The sequence below is a fragment of the Myodes glareolus genome, chromosome 6, assembly GCF_982192425.1.
Source record: "Myodes glareolus chromosome 6, mMyoGla1.1, whole genome shotgun sequence".
In the NCBI taxonomy this organism is placed as follows: domain Eukaryota; kingdom Metazoa; phylum Chordata; class Mammalia; order Rodentia; family Cricetidae; genus Myodes; species Myodes glareolus.
Window position 1 is genome coordinate 79474626 of NC_142031.1, and position 13980 is coordinate 79488605.

At 34.4% G+C, this 13980-nt stretch overlaps 1 protein-coding gene across 30 annotated transcripts in view; it reads left to right on the plus strand.

Moving 5' to 3' along the window:
- Positions 1-13980, plus strand: part of Nrxn1 (neurexin 1) — a 1058343-nt gene that overhangs the window by 461638 nt on the left and 582725 nt on the right. For 21 of the 30 annotated variants that reach the window (XM_085690899.2, XM_087907274.1, XM_087907282.1 and 18 more), the window contains one exon: positions 1435-1461. The exons of the other annotated variants lie outside the window; for them this stretch is intronic. In XM_085690899.2, the coding sequence (XP_085547025.1) occupies positions 1435-1461 (27 nt within the window). The remainder of the gene's footprint in view (positions 1-1434; positions 1462-13980) is intronic. 30 annotated transcript variants of the gene reach the window in all.

Here is a 13980-nt window from a genome sequence, read left to right on the forward strand (position 1 = left end):
TACACATGCACGCACAGATGAATCATGAGAGGAAGAAAAACAGACTTTGAAACCGTGTATTTCATTTATTTTTAGAAAGATGATTAACAAAACAACAGGTGACATTTGTGACAACCCTACCTACATTTGTTATGGGGAGAGTGGTAGATCATAAAATACCAAGGCAACTCTTGCTAACCTATTGCAATTAATTGCACTTAGTTAATGCAAGTTAAACTAAGCTAAACAATATAGTTTTTAAAAATACACTACAGTTTATTCTGCTAGAGTTCCCTCTAGTGACAATGATAGGTTACTACAGGAAAATGGACTAACTGGCTTAATTGCACTAACAGGCTGATGGCTCTAAGTCTGAACACTTAGAGGATTCTCACCAGCAAAGCATTCTGCAGAAGGGGTTGTGTAGCTACTGGTCCTTGGCTGTTTGCAACCACTTTTCTGATGCGGTTGACGACACATGACAAACTTAGCTATATGGACACAGAATCTAGGTTTATATTTTTCATGTTCCCCAAAGGCATTAAAATAAAATAAGAGCCAAAAATCTATTTATCTCTCCATAAAATAGAATCAAAACATTCCATGCAGTTCTTTAAAAATAACCATTGTGTTATCCACACCAGACATTCCGTTTTTGTATCTGCTTTTATGTGAAGCAAGCTGATGAAAAAGAAAAATCAGAACTATACTATCAACTGTGATCCTCTGTGCATAAAGATAGCACTGATAGCAAATCATAGAGGCATAGGCCTGCATGCTACCCAGGATGGCTGCCTGCTCCACAGCCAATGTACTTTATAAAGGTCCATGCGGTTGTTCCTTTTCTCCTTCAAAGAATACAAGGTGTGGAACTGACCAACATCTGGTTGTAAACATTTTGTGCCCCAGAAAATAAAAATCAAAAGAGAAATATATACATATAATGCATGATACTAGAATGAGAAAAAATGATTTTAATTTCTTTCTCCACTTGACTACTGCAGTTGTAAAAAAAAAAATTGTCAGCCTTTGTGGGATATTAGATTTTGGAGGTCCAAGATGTCTGAGACTAGCTGAGCTTGCACTGTACCCCATTGTGACGGAGCACTTCTAACTTTTGCTGAGAATAATAGTATGTTCTTTCACATATGGGGAGGATTGTTGCAGCCAGTCTGAATCAAGCATCTTTGACAGTTATCTACTTCTTCTCTCACTTAGATTTGTCACCATGTAGCTCTGTTTGAATTGGCCATATTTTTAAACATTCTTTTGTTTTCAATGGTACAATTTTATAACAATAAATATGGGTTCCAGAATATATAAAGAATAATGATATGGAGTGGCCAAATTTGCATGTGTCTGTCCCCGGAAGGGTGGACTGTAATTTTATTGGATGTCTGCAGCTATTACCTTGAAGGATAAATATTCATTTTTCATCTATTCTTCCCCATCTAGATTGTATCAGGATTAACTGTAATTCCAGTAAGTGCCTATTCAAAATTTTTAAACTGTTCTTCCTCCATTGCAATGTAAGCTAGACAAGGAAAAGAGAGAGAGTAAGACAAATGCATCTACAGAACTCATGATCTCACCTTGAAGCATACCAGTCCATCATCTGGGGTGTAAAAATTCATCCTATATTTACTCATCCACATTAGGTAAATTCCTATATAATTTTACATAGATTACATATCTATATAATGTATTCCTATGTGGGAAAGAATTGGCACATATTTGGAAACAGAATGTACAGGCGTCTATAGAGGCATCAGATTGTGCATTGGTATTTGGTCAGAATTTGAGGTCCAGGAGTTTCCTTCATTATTAAATAGGGTAAAATACCCTGTTCCTTATTTTCTTCTCTTTCTATCCCTTAACTCAAAAATATAAATATTTAGCTTTCCTTATTTTGAGAATTATTAATCATCCTTCTATATTCATACAAAAATTTACATAGATATTATGTGTTCTTCACCATCCTATATTCTTAGAAAGTTTATGAACCTGAAGAGTTAATTCTTAATTATTAAGAAAATGTACGTGATGAATTTTTACATCCTGATCATATATATACAAAAATAACTAAAATCATTTAAATGTGATATGCATGCCAAATGCTGAGCCAGAAAGATGCATGGACTGGGTTTTATTTGAATTTTGATGGAGATCTGAATGGATATAAGGGCTGTGGTTTTATTTTGAGTTCTATAATTAATTATTAAGTAAATCTATTCCATTTATGTGAATGTTTAGATTTTTTTCTTTTCCAGGTTTTGCTGACCACATAAAGAAAGCTCTTCCAATGACCTCATATTCATTAACTACTTAATAAAATAATTCTAATACATCTCTCATTTCTCAATGCCATGTTAAGATTCCAGTCTCTGGCCCTGGGAGAAAGATGACTGTGAGTTGCTGGGGCGTTCAAAATATTTGTTTGTGTTTCCAAAGGCCAACAACCCCTTTTCTGAGGAAAAAAAATTGCAAAAGCAAAATAACTTTTTAAAAATAAACACTTACTATTGAATATGTTTGAGTTTTAAGACAAACAATATTTGTCCTCATGCGTGGTAATATTTTTAAGCAAAACAAACGTGAGTTTGATAAATAGAATAAAATTGAGCTATAAACTAAACCAGCAGTGCCAAGCACCTAAAAATGATCAAAACCAAAATAATGCCTAAAAATTATCTCTCTGAGCTAATGAAATTTTAAGTTTACATGAGCTCCTCTCCTATCATTCTCTTGTATTCCTTCCTAAAAACTAAGTTTTTAGGTTTTATAGGTCTGATTTTTATGGATCTATGGCCCAGTGCCCAGAAGTGCAGACAGGGGCAAGTTGGTAGCTCTCCTCAAAGGTAAATTTGTGCCTTAATACAATGGTAGAGTTTATTGATTTCATGTGGGGAAAATATTCTTTTTGACACCTTCCCCTTATGTATTTCTTTTATTTTCTTTGTATTAAACACAGAATGAAACATTAAGTTTTAAATTTATGAAACAAAAATTGTACACTCCGACAATTAATGGAATTAACCAGGTCAAATGTAATTCTCTGTCCCTTAGTTACAATTACTTCAAACTATACATATATATATATATACATACATACAAATGTATATGTATGTATATATATATTATAGATTAATCTTCTTAGACTCAAATCGTCATTGTCTGCTATGAGGCTCTACTGATATGGTACTATGAAGAGTCTTTCTCCATACTTTGCATATTTCATATAATAATAACATTGAAGGCAAAGATTTTCACTGGTTAGTGATTCTTTTCCTTGTTAAAGTAGTGTAAGTCACACTTGACTACTTGAATTAAATGAGTGGATCTCGAGCTTTCAGTGTACACCTCGGACAGGACTACACAGGCCTTAGCTTGACAATAGTCACTGGAAGAAACGGTCAATGACAAGGTAATGTTTTCATTTTTTTTCTTTTGCCTTTGTTTTATTTGGGGAGCACTGAGCAAATGTAATGGGTTTCATGAGGAGGAGTGGAATTTGAGGGTAGTTAGGGATTTGTGAATCAAATAATGTTCTCCTGCTTTCCCTCACAGTGCTTTTGATACTCAACCAAAATTTAATTGGAAATACTTGTATCTTGACCTAACTATAAGGAACAATTTATTGTGCAGAACTTTTGTGAACACTAAGCTTGTCTGACACTTTGGTAATCAATACACACCTATTATGTCACATTTGCATAACTTCACTCACTTGAAATATTATTATGAAGTACTTCAATTGATATATTTTAAGAAAATTACCACAGGTACTAAATGGACTATAACAAAAGAATTCCCGCCAATTGAGAACTTATCCTCTAAATTATTCAGATTGAGCACAAGCCATCTGAGATTCATTTCTGTACATTTACTTGAAATTTAAATGTTTTGATTTTTGGATGGTGAAGGAAAAGTGTTGCAGACCAGGCTCAGTTCACTCCCATGCCTCTGACAACATCAGCAAGACTGTTTTCTCCGTGCATCTTAGAATTAGATTGTGGTCAGTCTGAAAACACATGAACCAAAAGGTAAACACCATCATGTATGAATATCGACTGTCCTCTGCTCAGGATCACCTGAAAGGGAACGGGGCAGGGAGAGTATTTTTTCTTTCTTTTTTTTCCTCTCTGAGAAAAGCTGACTGTCCTGTGCATTGATCACTTTTCTGTTGCAATAGCGTTAAGACCAGAAACAGCTGGTCGGAAGTGAAGCTATTTGGACATGCAGCTGCAGAGAACTAAGAGCCCTCATGACAGGCTGCAGACGTGAAGGAACAGGAGTGTGGGAGCTCACATCTGGTAGAGCGCAGTGCCTGAGAGTGGCATGAGATCTGGAACTCTCCAACCCAACCAGGCACTTGCTTCCTCCACCAAAACTGCACCTGCCAATAATCTCCTCAAACATTGCTACCAAGAGGGAACCAAGTGTCCAAATACCTGAGCCGGGGGAAAGGGAACTTCCAGTTCAAGCCACCACACCATGACTCAATAATTTTGTAATGCAATTGCATAAAAAGAAAAATAAAAAACCAGTAGCAACAACAGCAGCAGCAGCAACAGCAACAAAAAACACTTCCTTTTAGTGAAGACAATTTCTGAGTAAATAAAGATAATTTAGTACAGTTAGATAGGAAAGGACTGAGAATTTACATCCATTTAACATAAAGATGAAAAATATTTGAATTAATTGAAAAAGTTGTAGGCTACTTGACAAAAAACATCGTAAAACTATACTAATATGAGATAAATTATAATAAAGTGTCAAAAAAGTGTTTTTTAATCTGATCCTCAACTATTGGATATGAAATAATGTTGCAAAAATGTATTTGGCAGTGTCTTGGCAGTTCCATAATATTAAACGACTTAAGTGTTTTAAGATTATAAAAAAATTTGCAAAAGGAAGTTTCTATTCCATGCAAAAGTTTCTCAGATGCACTGTTTGTAGGGTTTGTACAAAATTTTGCTATTATTCTTTTCATTACAAAACCATATAACCTGGAGTCTCCTTAAATCTTAGAGTCAACAAGAGACATCTGATCTCAAATTGGATACTCAGTGATTCCAAACAGTATATTTAAACTGATTAGATTATACTTGATTTTTTTCTAAAAAAAATAGCCTTTGTAGTGATGTATTTGATTACTTAATATTGTTCCTTTTTCTAAGCATTATTATTATAAGTGTTTAGAGCTATAATCTTTGAAGTTGAAAGATATAAAAAGTATGGTAGTCAAACATGCACTTATTACGCATGGGTGAGTCCTAATGGCCATAGAAGTAACTACTTTCATTTTGTAGTGGACATAGTAAGGATTTAATTTTCTTGTTGTTGGTTTTTTGTTGTTGTTGTTTGTTTTATTTGCTTGTTATTTTCAATAGGTTTTGTTTTTCTGTGCTAGTGGCATATCACAGAATATTATTCTTGCCTACTGGAAAGCATGAAGCCATTAAAGCAGTGCATTGTGTGTGTGTGTGTGTGTGTGCGCGCGCGCGTGTGTGTGTGTGTGTGTGTGTGTGTGTGTGTGTGTGCAGTGAGAAGAAGAAAGAGGATGTTCAGGTCCTTTCCAATACCAGAGGTTAGTACCAGCTCCCTTTCTCTGTAGTTTTACACCTTATTTTTTTGAGATGGAGTGTATCACTAGACCTAGAGCTCAGCAATTGGGTAGACCCTCTATTAAGTGAGCTACTACTTCCATGTTCCAGTGCAGAGACTATAAGCACCGCATAGAGAGACCCAAGCTCACATCCTCACTCTTGGCCTGAGAGCAATTCACTCACTTGACTGTCTCCCAGCCTGAGAAATGGATTTTAATACATTTGTGGTCTCTGTTTTGCTTGTTTTCTTTTACCTTTTTGTTTGTGTTCTGTGGGTGTCTCCCCTCCTTCCCTGCTCCTTCTTCCTTCCTACTGCTTCTCTGTTTCTTTCTAGACCTCTAACGTGGCTTTCTTCTGTTCCCTTCCTTCTTCTTTCCATATGAGAATAAAATCTCTTTGGGGCTAAAACAATTACTTCAGTAGGTACAGCTCTCAACTATTTTTTGGTTTAATCACACCAAGCGATTCATCTAAGATGCCTAACTAACAAAATTGCAGAAGATATTTATGTGGACAAAATGCCAGGGGTTGAAGTTCAAAGTCTTTTACAACACAAAACACCAGTCCTAGAGGCAAAAGGGAATCTAAAGCCAAGTACTTAACCTCACTTTTGACTTGGAAAGAGATAAGCAAGATTCTAAGTAGTGTTGTTATTGGAAAATAAACTTTGATGGATGTCTGGGGTAGATAATAAGATCTTTGTGTTATCATTTTATTACCAAAATGAAAAGATCAACTGGATATTAGTTATCACCATTTTTTTCTATGTAGATAAAAATGAAAAGCAATAAAAGAATGCAAAATGTCAACTTGTGGCACTTAAGCCATTTTAGATTGCTGTGATCAAGCTGTCACTTGGCAAAGCTACTTAAATAGATAGACGTACATTCTGGGGGAAGGCATAGATTAGCATGGAGCGAATATGCAGTTCAGAGCTGCCTGGTACCTGAAGAGGAGACGACTCTAGGAGGTAGAGTTCTGCTTGTTCTCCCAACATGGGAGTTTGTTTTGTCGAGTTTATAAATAATTGCCCCGGAGTGACTGGTGTTGTCTACCACCTGGGATAGAGGACAGTAAGAAATAACAGGTAAAAAGAAAAATACAGAAAATTTGAGTTGTGTTACTGTTATTAGCTGAATGTGTGTAGAATGGAAAGAAAGATAAGAAACAGTTTCATGAATTCTTATTTTTAGAAAAGCATTAAGAGTAATGGAATATAAAACATCTAGGAAAATTGTAGGTTTTCAACAGAAAGCAAGCAGCTAAGATTAAACAGAGGGGTTTGGATATAGTCACAAATCTAGACAGCTCCTAAAATTTGAATGGAATTTAAAGGAAGCCTATTTGAGTCATCTGCACATTTAAGTTTGTGAGGAGCAGAATGAAGAATATAGCTTTTCTTGATTATTTTCAGGGCTGCATAAATAGGGCAACAGTAGGTGAGAGAAAGATTTAAGATAGAAGATTTTGTATCTAATTTGAATAATCTCACGGCTTACATGAAAGACAGAAATTTACCTTGCTCCAAATGAGAGAAAAGATCACTATTTATTCAGTCAGAAATCTATCTAAAGCCCAGTGAAGGCATACTTCCTGATTAGTGCTGAATGAAAAAAATTCCCTTTTGCCAATGAATATGGCTTTGTAAACATTGGTCTAGGCCAACATTGTCAAAAACAACAACAACAACAACAACAAAAACCTAAGAAAATTCTGACAAAATAATTCTGACTTTGATATTTCTTTCTTCTTTTTTTTCTATAAAGTGAATGTTTTCTTTTCTATAATGAAATGTCGCTGAATGAGTACACCATGCTGGCTGTATATTTGTTGAACAGACAAACATCTGTATATACTTGCTTTGAAATTTTGTTCTTTTTAAACTTTTTTCTTTCTATTTGTTGTCCTTTCTGTTTTCTTCTACAAATTATCTTTCTTTCCTTCCCTCCCTGTCATTTGGTGGGGATGTAACATTTCACAGATCATCAATAAAAAAAAAAGAGTGAAACTATGATTAGCCACTACTTGTTGGTGGACAGAAGTACTTTTTTTCTTTTGCTTTTAGGTTTCTTATTGAAATGTGTATGGTAAGAGTTTCATTAGTTATAAAGGAAGAAGTGTTGTCTTTTTCCTGTACAGTTGATCTTTTTTGTACTTGTAATGATTTAGTTCCAGAAGCAGCCAATTTCTATACAATCAAAAAGACCAATAAGAGTTCAAAATCTTGTAATTAAAACAGCATCTAATCTCCAAGAAATAGTAATACCTAAAAGTAATCCAAAATATCCATCAAATAGCTCCTTTAAAGTTAGCACTACTAGCTTTATACATATAAAATTATTAATGGCTTGTACCTTTTTAGTTACTTATTTGAAATATGGAAATAAATACCATGATCATGGAGTTCAATTAATAAAAATCACTAAACAGGAAGTGCCTATCTGTCAGCAGTCATCGTACAGTTAATTCCTGGTAGGATGGGGGACTGTAATCTTTATAGTCTGGCATATATTTAAATGAGCATGCATACATACATCTTATTTGGGTACAGTGGTTTAGAATGTGAAATAGAGAATTTTTGAAATTTTTGAGAATTTTGTTTGATGATTTAAATTTTTTTCATAGAAAGATGTTTTCTATTTGACTATTCATTTTGCAAATTGCCTTACATATATCATATGCATAGATTTCAAAATATGTCTAGCATCTACATTTTCTGTTTTCAAAATTTTAGAACATCTTTTATCACAGCGAAATTCTGTTGTGTTCCCATGAAGTTACAAGTCACATGGATTCAGATGTTTTAAGATGGATAATACCACTTTATAAAATACAAGTTTTATTATGGCAAATGATAACATTACTAAATATAGTATCCTGACCATTAATTAAATATACATTTGAGCATTTGATAAGATCTCACCATTGCTATCCCTTCCTACCCAGTCACAAAGATAATTCATAAAGAACACTACTAGTTAGTACTTAAGAAAATATTGTTCTTCAGTGCTCATAGTGGATTAAATTTGTTCCATATCTGAGAATTACATACATTAGGACAGTCATAGTCATAAAGTCTTGTTATTAGGGTACACTAAGAATCAGCCAAATATGAGTTAATTTCAGTCATGACAGACAGTTTGCGGATATTAAAAGGGTTCAAGCACTGGTGGATTGTGCTAATCTCTGTTGCTTTAACTATGAGGGATTGCTGCCCTCCCAAAACTTCCCTCTCAACAGTTTGTAATTATAATCATAAGCTGTCTGTTCTTTTTGTCCCTCTGATATCTTTGTCACTCCTCTCCTTTCTTCTGATTTCTCCTTGCTTCTCTTCTGTTGCGGCTTTCCTATGTCTTTAGTGGGCTAGTGGTGCCTTTCACCTTGTGAATGTTTTTATTCATGGCTTGGTCTGTGCTGCCTGTCTTTATTTTTCACATTGTTGCTCCTTCTCTGTTTACCCTGTGTTGTAGCTCTAAACCCTGCTTGAAGAATTGAGTGAGATCATTATTTCTCAATGTCTCATTGGTCAGAGCTATCAAGTCAAGGCATCCTTGACCTATTAACAAATGGTTAGCATTGGTAGGGAATGTTCACTCTTGATATAATCAGCTCCCTTAAACAACATGGTACACTATCTTCAAATGGGGCACTGGGACTGCCAGAGTTCCACAAGCTAATTCTCTGAACTGTATAACAAAATTATTTTTACTGTGGCTATAAAATTGCTCTGTAGATGGTAACTCTTCACTACATCACTGTTATGTAAGTTGAGTGGAAAACATTATTTAAATAGAAGGGGTATCAGAATTAATTTATTTTCTTTGCTCCTTTTCAGTGAAAGCAAAGAGCAACATGGCTAAGAAATATATTGAGAAAATAATTTTCAGAAAATAGTAAATGATAAGTTATTCAAATTATTATGATTTATATTGACCTTAATTTTACTCTTTTGTTAATTGTTTTCTTAATGTAACTTCTCATCACGATTAACAGATCTTTGACTTAAATTCAAACTTTCAATGCTTTATGCATAGAATTGTTAAAGCCAATGGAACTTCAAAGTTGCTGATTATATATATATGTGTATACATAAACTTGCTTTAGAAATGTACAATATAAGCCAATGCCCATGTACAGATGCCCATAATCTCACATTCTTAGAAGTAGACAAGGGAGGACTAGGAAATTAAAGTTTTCCTAGTTATACAGTAAATTTAAGGTTTATCTTGCCTATGTGAGACTTTTGAAAAAATAGAAAGGATTGAATGAAGAGAAGGAAAAAAAGAGGGAAGGTAACAAGGAGGAGCTATATATAAAAATTACAAATGTTTTAAATTTACATGAGAATAATGTAATGAACTAGTGAAATTTGATCATGAATCTAGAATCAGGAAGTTTCCAATACAAATTCTAACTCACTGCTACAGAAGGTAAGTAATGCTGAACCATTTTACATGCCATAAAATGAAAAGGGTAGAGTAGTTCATATGAAAAAAACTGAAACCCAACTAACATTTACAAGTAATAAACTTCTAATCTGTATTTCATAAATTTCAAAAACTCTCTTCAAATGAAAAGGAAATGACTTGATATAATTATTGAAACATTCTTATAATGTAAACTTATTCACTGCATAAATAGTATAGAAATAAGTAGAGCAGTAGAGAACCTAGACAATGATAATGAATATAATAACACAAAATTATAAAAAAATTGTCAATAACTACACATATGAATCCTGACCATAACTCCAAACATAATAGAAATTTATTTGTTTAAACAGATCTTGTAAATATAAACCCAATTATCTTATGTCTGAAAATTTAGTCTAATAAGTCAGCTCAGAAAATTTATTTTCTGAAGAGTACTTTGACAGTCCTTTAAACTATACAATCTACTAGTAAAATAATTTCAACCAATAGATATAAGAAATACTATTTTACTGAAGGTCTAGAGTAGCTAAGTGCTAGAATAGGTGCCTGTAGTAGAACCTTGGCTTCTATCCCAAGGTTGGAGGAAAGGAGAGAGGGAGGGAAGAGAAGGGGGAGACAAAAGGGAGAGGGAGGGATAGATAGGGGGAGAGGGAGAGAGGAGAAAAAGAGAGCAGTTTTCCAACGTTTTTGAAAATATGTCTTTCTGTTGGTCAGGTGTTAGTGACTAATTTCTTGCTTTTGTTTATCATATCCACCTTCTAATTCATGGTATGAAATTTTCTTTACTTTTCAATCGAAAGGCCATCAAAACTAGATAAAAGTAAATGTCCTATCAAAATGAAATTTAAAAAATTATTTTCACAACCATTTATTTAGCATGCTTTCTCCTACAATAGATAATATATCCATGCACACCTTAAATCTATTGGCATATTAAATTTCTCTTTTATTTTGGCCCATGTAAATCTGTGTGTAGCTATATGGGCATAGACGTGCAGGTTTCACACACTGCAGAAGCAGGTGTCAGATGCATTGGAGCTGGTGTTGCAGGATGCTGGGAACCAACTGGGTCCTCTACGAGACCAGAGAGTGCTCTTCACCGCAGAGCCGTCTCTCTAGTTCATGAATGTCTTTTTGAAAAGATTAATTTTGTAACAAGAAATTATAGTGACATTTAGAAGCTTTGTGGAACAGTAAATAAAGAAGTGTATGGTTTAAAACTTCAAAGAAACTTTTATTAGCATATTAGTGCTCTAACCACTCACATTTGTATAATATATACTTATGGGGTGACACCGTGTATATGTGTTTTTATGCAGATAGCCCATGGTACACACATTAAGTTTAGTATGTTTCATAAACAATTATAGTTAAATGGTGTGTCTTAAAACTCATTTATTGTCTATTTCATATTTTATGACAATATGATTTATAGAAATTCTAGGGCACATAACCAATTAATGGCAAACAGCGAGAACACACAAAATCAGATTCTATCACAGTGCACCAGTACTCTCAGTTTTCTCAAAGGATTTTGAGGATATGATTTTGAACAACAAGCCAAACAAGGAAATCCTCAGATGAAATGCTTCTAGATGTTTCTAGATAGTGTAAGGTGCCACTGACTGTGGCCTTCTCGGGGAAGGGCTAGTATAGCTCCCTGGAATACTAACCAGAAAAGAATGCTGGGAGAGGAGCTTGGAGGAGTTTTCACGGTGTCTCCTCAGCCAACCCACATTAACTGGGAGAGAAATTTTCTTTCTGAGAGTCATTGCACTGGCTGGTCCATCACTGTGCAGCACCCCTTCCTGATAAGTAAGGCAAGCTGTTCATATCAGAAGATGTTGATCCAAAAAAGCAGTTCCAGTATTTTCTCAAATAAAATGTCAAGTAATTATCACAGAACTAAACTTAGGGACTAAGACTTAGTCTAATAATTAAGTTAATCATAATTAAAAGAATTATCACTGCTTTTTGCATATTGAAGTCCAAATAAAGAAGGATATAGCAGTCCTTGTGTTATAATCAGAAATATTTTCTGCTCTCTAATCTTGGGTGCCAAGGGCAGCTTTTCGGCAGCCCATAAATCTAGGTAGTCATGGAAGACTGGAACAAAAAGAACAACTTCAAAGAACAGCTTTCTAGCCACATTCCTTAAAATGTGCTTTCTCAGCAAAGAGGCCTCTGATTGACGCTTAAAACAGAGGCACAGATTTCTAAATGTCTACTGTTCTCCCCCTAAATGAAAGCAAAGGACAAAGGAAAACTCAAGAAAAGTAGCTTAATCCTATTTTTCACTGGCATGCTTTTGACTTTTGGAATATCAAGAATATTTCCCAAAATCCAAGGATTAGTTAAATATTGTGAGACCAGGCCTATCCTTAATGGTAGTCAACTTCACATAAGCTATGAGAGTTTTGAAGATGCAGAAGACAAAGCACAAATCAAACCACTGTTGTAGAGTGACACGGAGCAGATGCTGCTCTATACATTCTTGCGAGATAAATTTATTTAATCAAATAATCTTTGCATTATGATGATAACCCTGTTCATGCAATGTCAGTTTATATATAGATTAATATTTATGTGCTTAGAAACTATATGCACTTTAATTCCTAAAATTTAAGACAGGGTGATTCTGCATGGGTGTTTTATAAGGTGAATTTAAATAAACACTAATGTAGATCAATATAACCCTTTTATCAAATAAATGAACAGCAAATATATTTTAACTTACATGAAAGCATATTGATTCTTTACTATTTAATTTTACACCTACTAGCTGTCCTGTTATGTGATGAGCATTTCTTGGAAATGAACTTTTTTTATAAACCTTAAAATAAAATCACAGTCCAGATATTTACTTTCTTTTTAATTGGCTTATTTTATTCTGCATATTTCTAAGCTTGTAAGTTGAGCTAGAGTAGGTTTGAGGAGAGTTATTTCTGAAACATTCTCTGAGCAGTATATTTGTTTATCTTGTGATTATTTTACTGTGTTGTGGATATAATTATGTATTTGAAAGGTAGAATATATTTTTAAACTGTTGACTTTTCCCATTGGAAAACATCAGAGGTATTTATCCTGATCTGTCATAAATGGGTACAATCAATATCACGACGGTTTTCTCTTTGTCCACTTTCCCACACGGATGACGTTTAGGCAGCAATGAAATGGAGGAATCAATAAACAATGAAATTTGTAGTAGAATGAAGGCACCGCAATGAAGAGATATACCTTGAGGCCTCAGTTTCAATCCTCAGATGTCAAACCTCTTACCAACAAAATGCATGTTTATCTGCTTGTTTCAAATTTAAGTGTGAAGACTTAATCTCCCATAGGACTTAAGCTGACTTCCTCTTGGCCCCTAGAAATTTCTAACATTGATCCCAGGTCCTTTTTCTCTCTTTAGTCATACAGACATACTTTTTAAGCTTATTGTCAAAGCAACTGGAGAGGGGTGTCCCAAATAGTTATCAGCTTGCCAGCCATAGGACTTAACATATTACATACTTCTGAGCATTAAAACAAGGGACATAGCTGTCTTTGTGAATAGAAGCACTTAAAGTCACTGGGGTGACTTTTCGTTAATCATTTGTCTTAAATTAAGCATTCATCTGCCTAAAGCAAATTCGCACAAAATAAATAAAAATTAACCTTTTAGCCAGGCCCACACTTTTAATCCAGGCACCAGAGAGGCAGAGGCAGGCAGGTCTCTGTGAGTTCAAGGCTGGCCTGGTCTGCATTGTGAGTTAAGGACAGCCAGAATGACATCGAGACACTGATTCAAAAAAAAAAAAATATTTAACCTTTCAGCAAATACTCAGCGACTCATTCTTTTTCAAGGGTACTGAGCAAGAAGAGATAATTGCTACATTTTCTGAGTTTTCAAATTCATCCGGAAGAAAATAATGACAGCATAATATTGATAATAGTTATTATCATGAGAACACACCCCA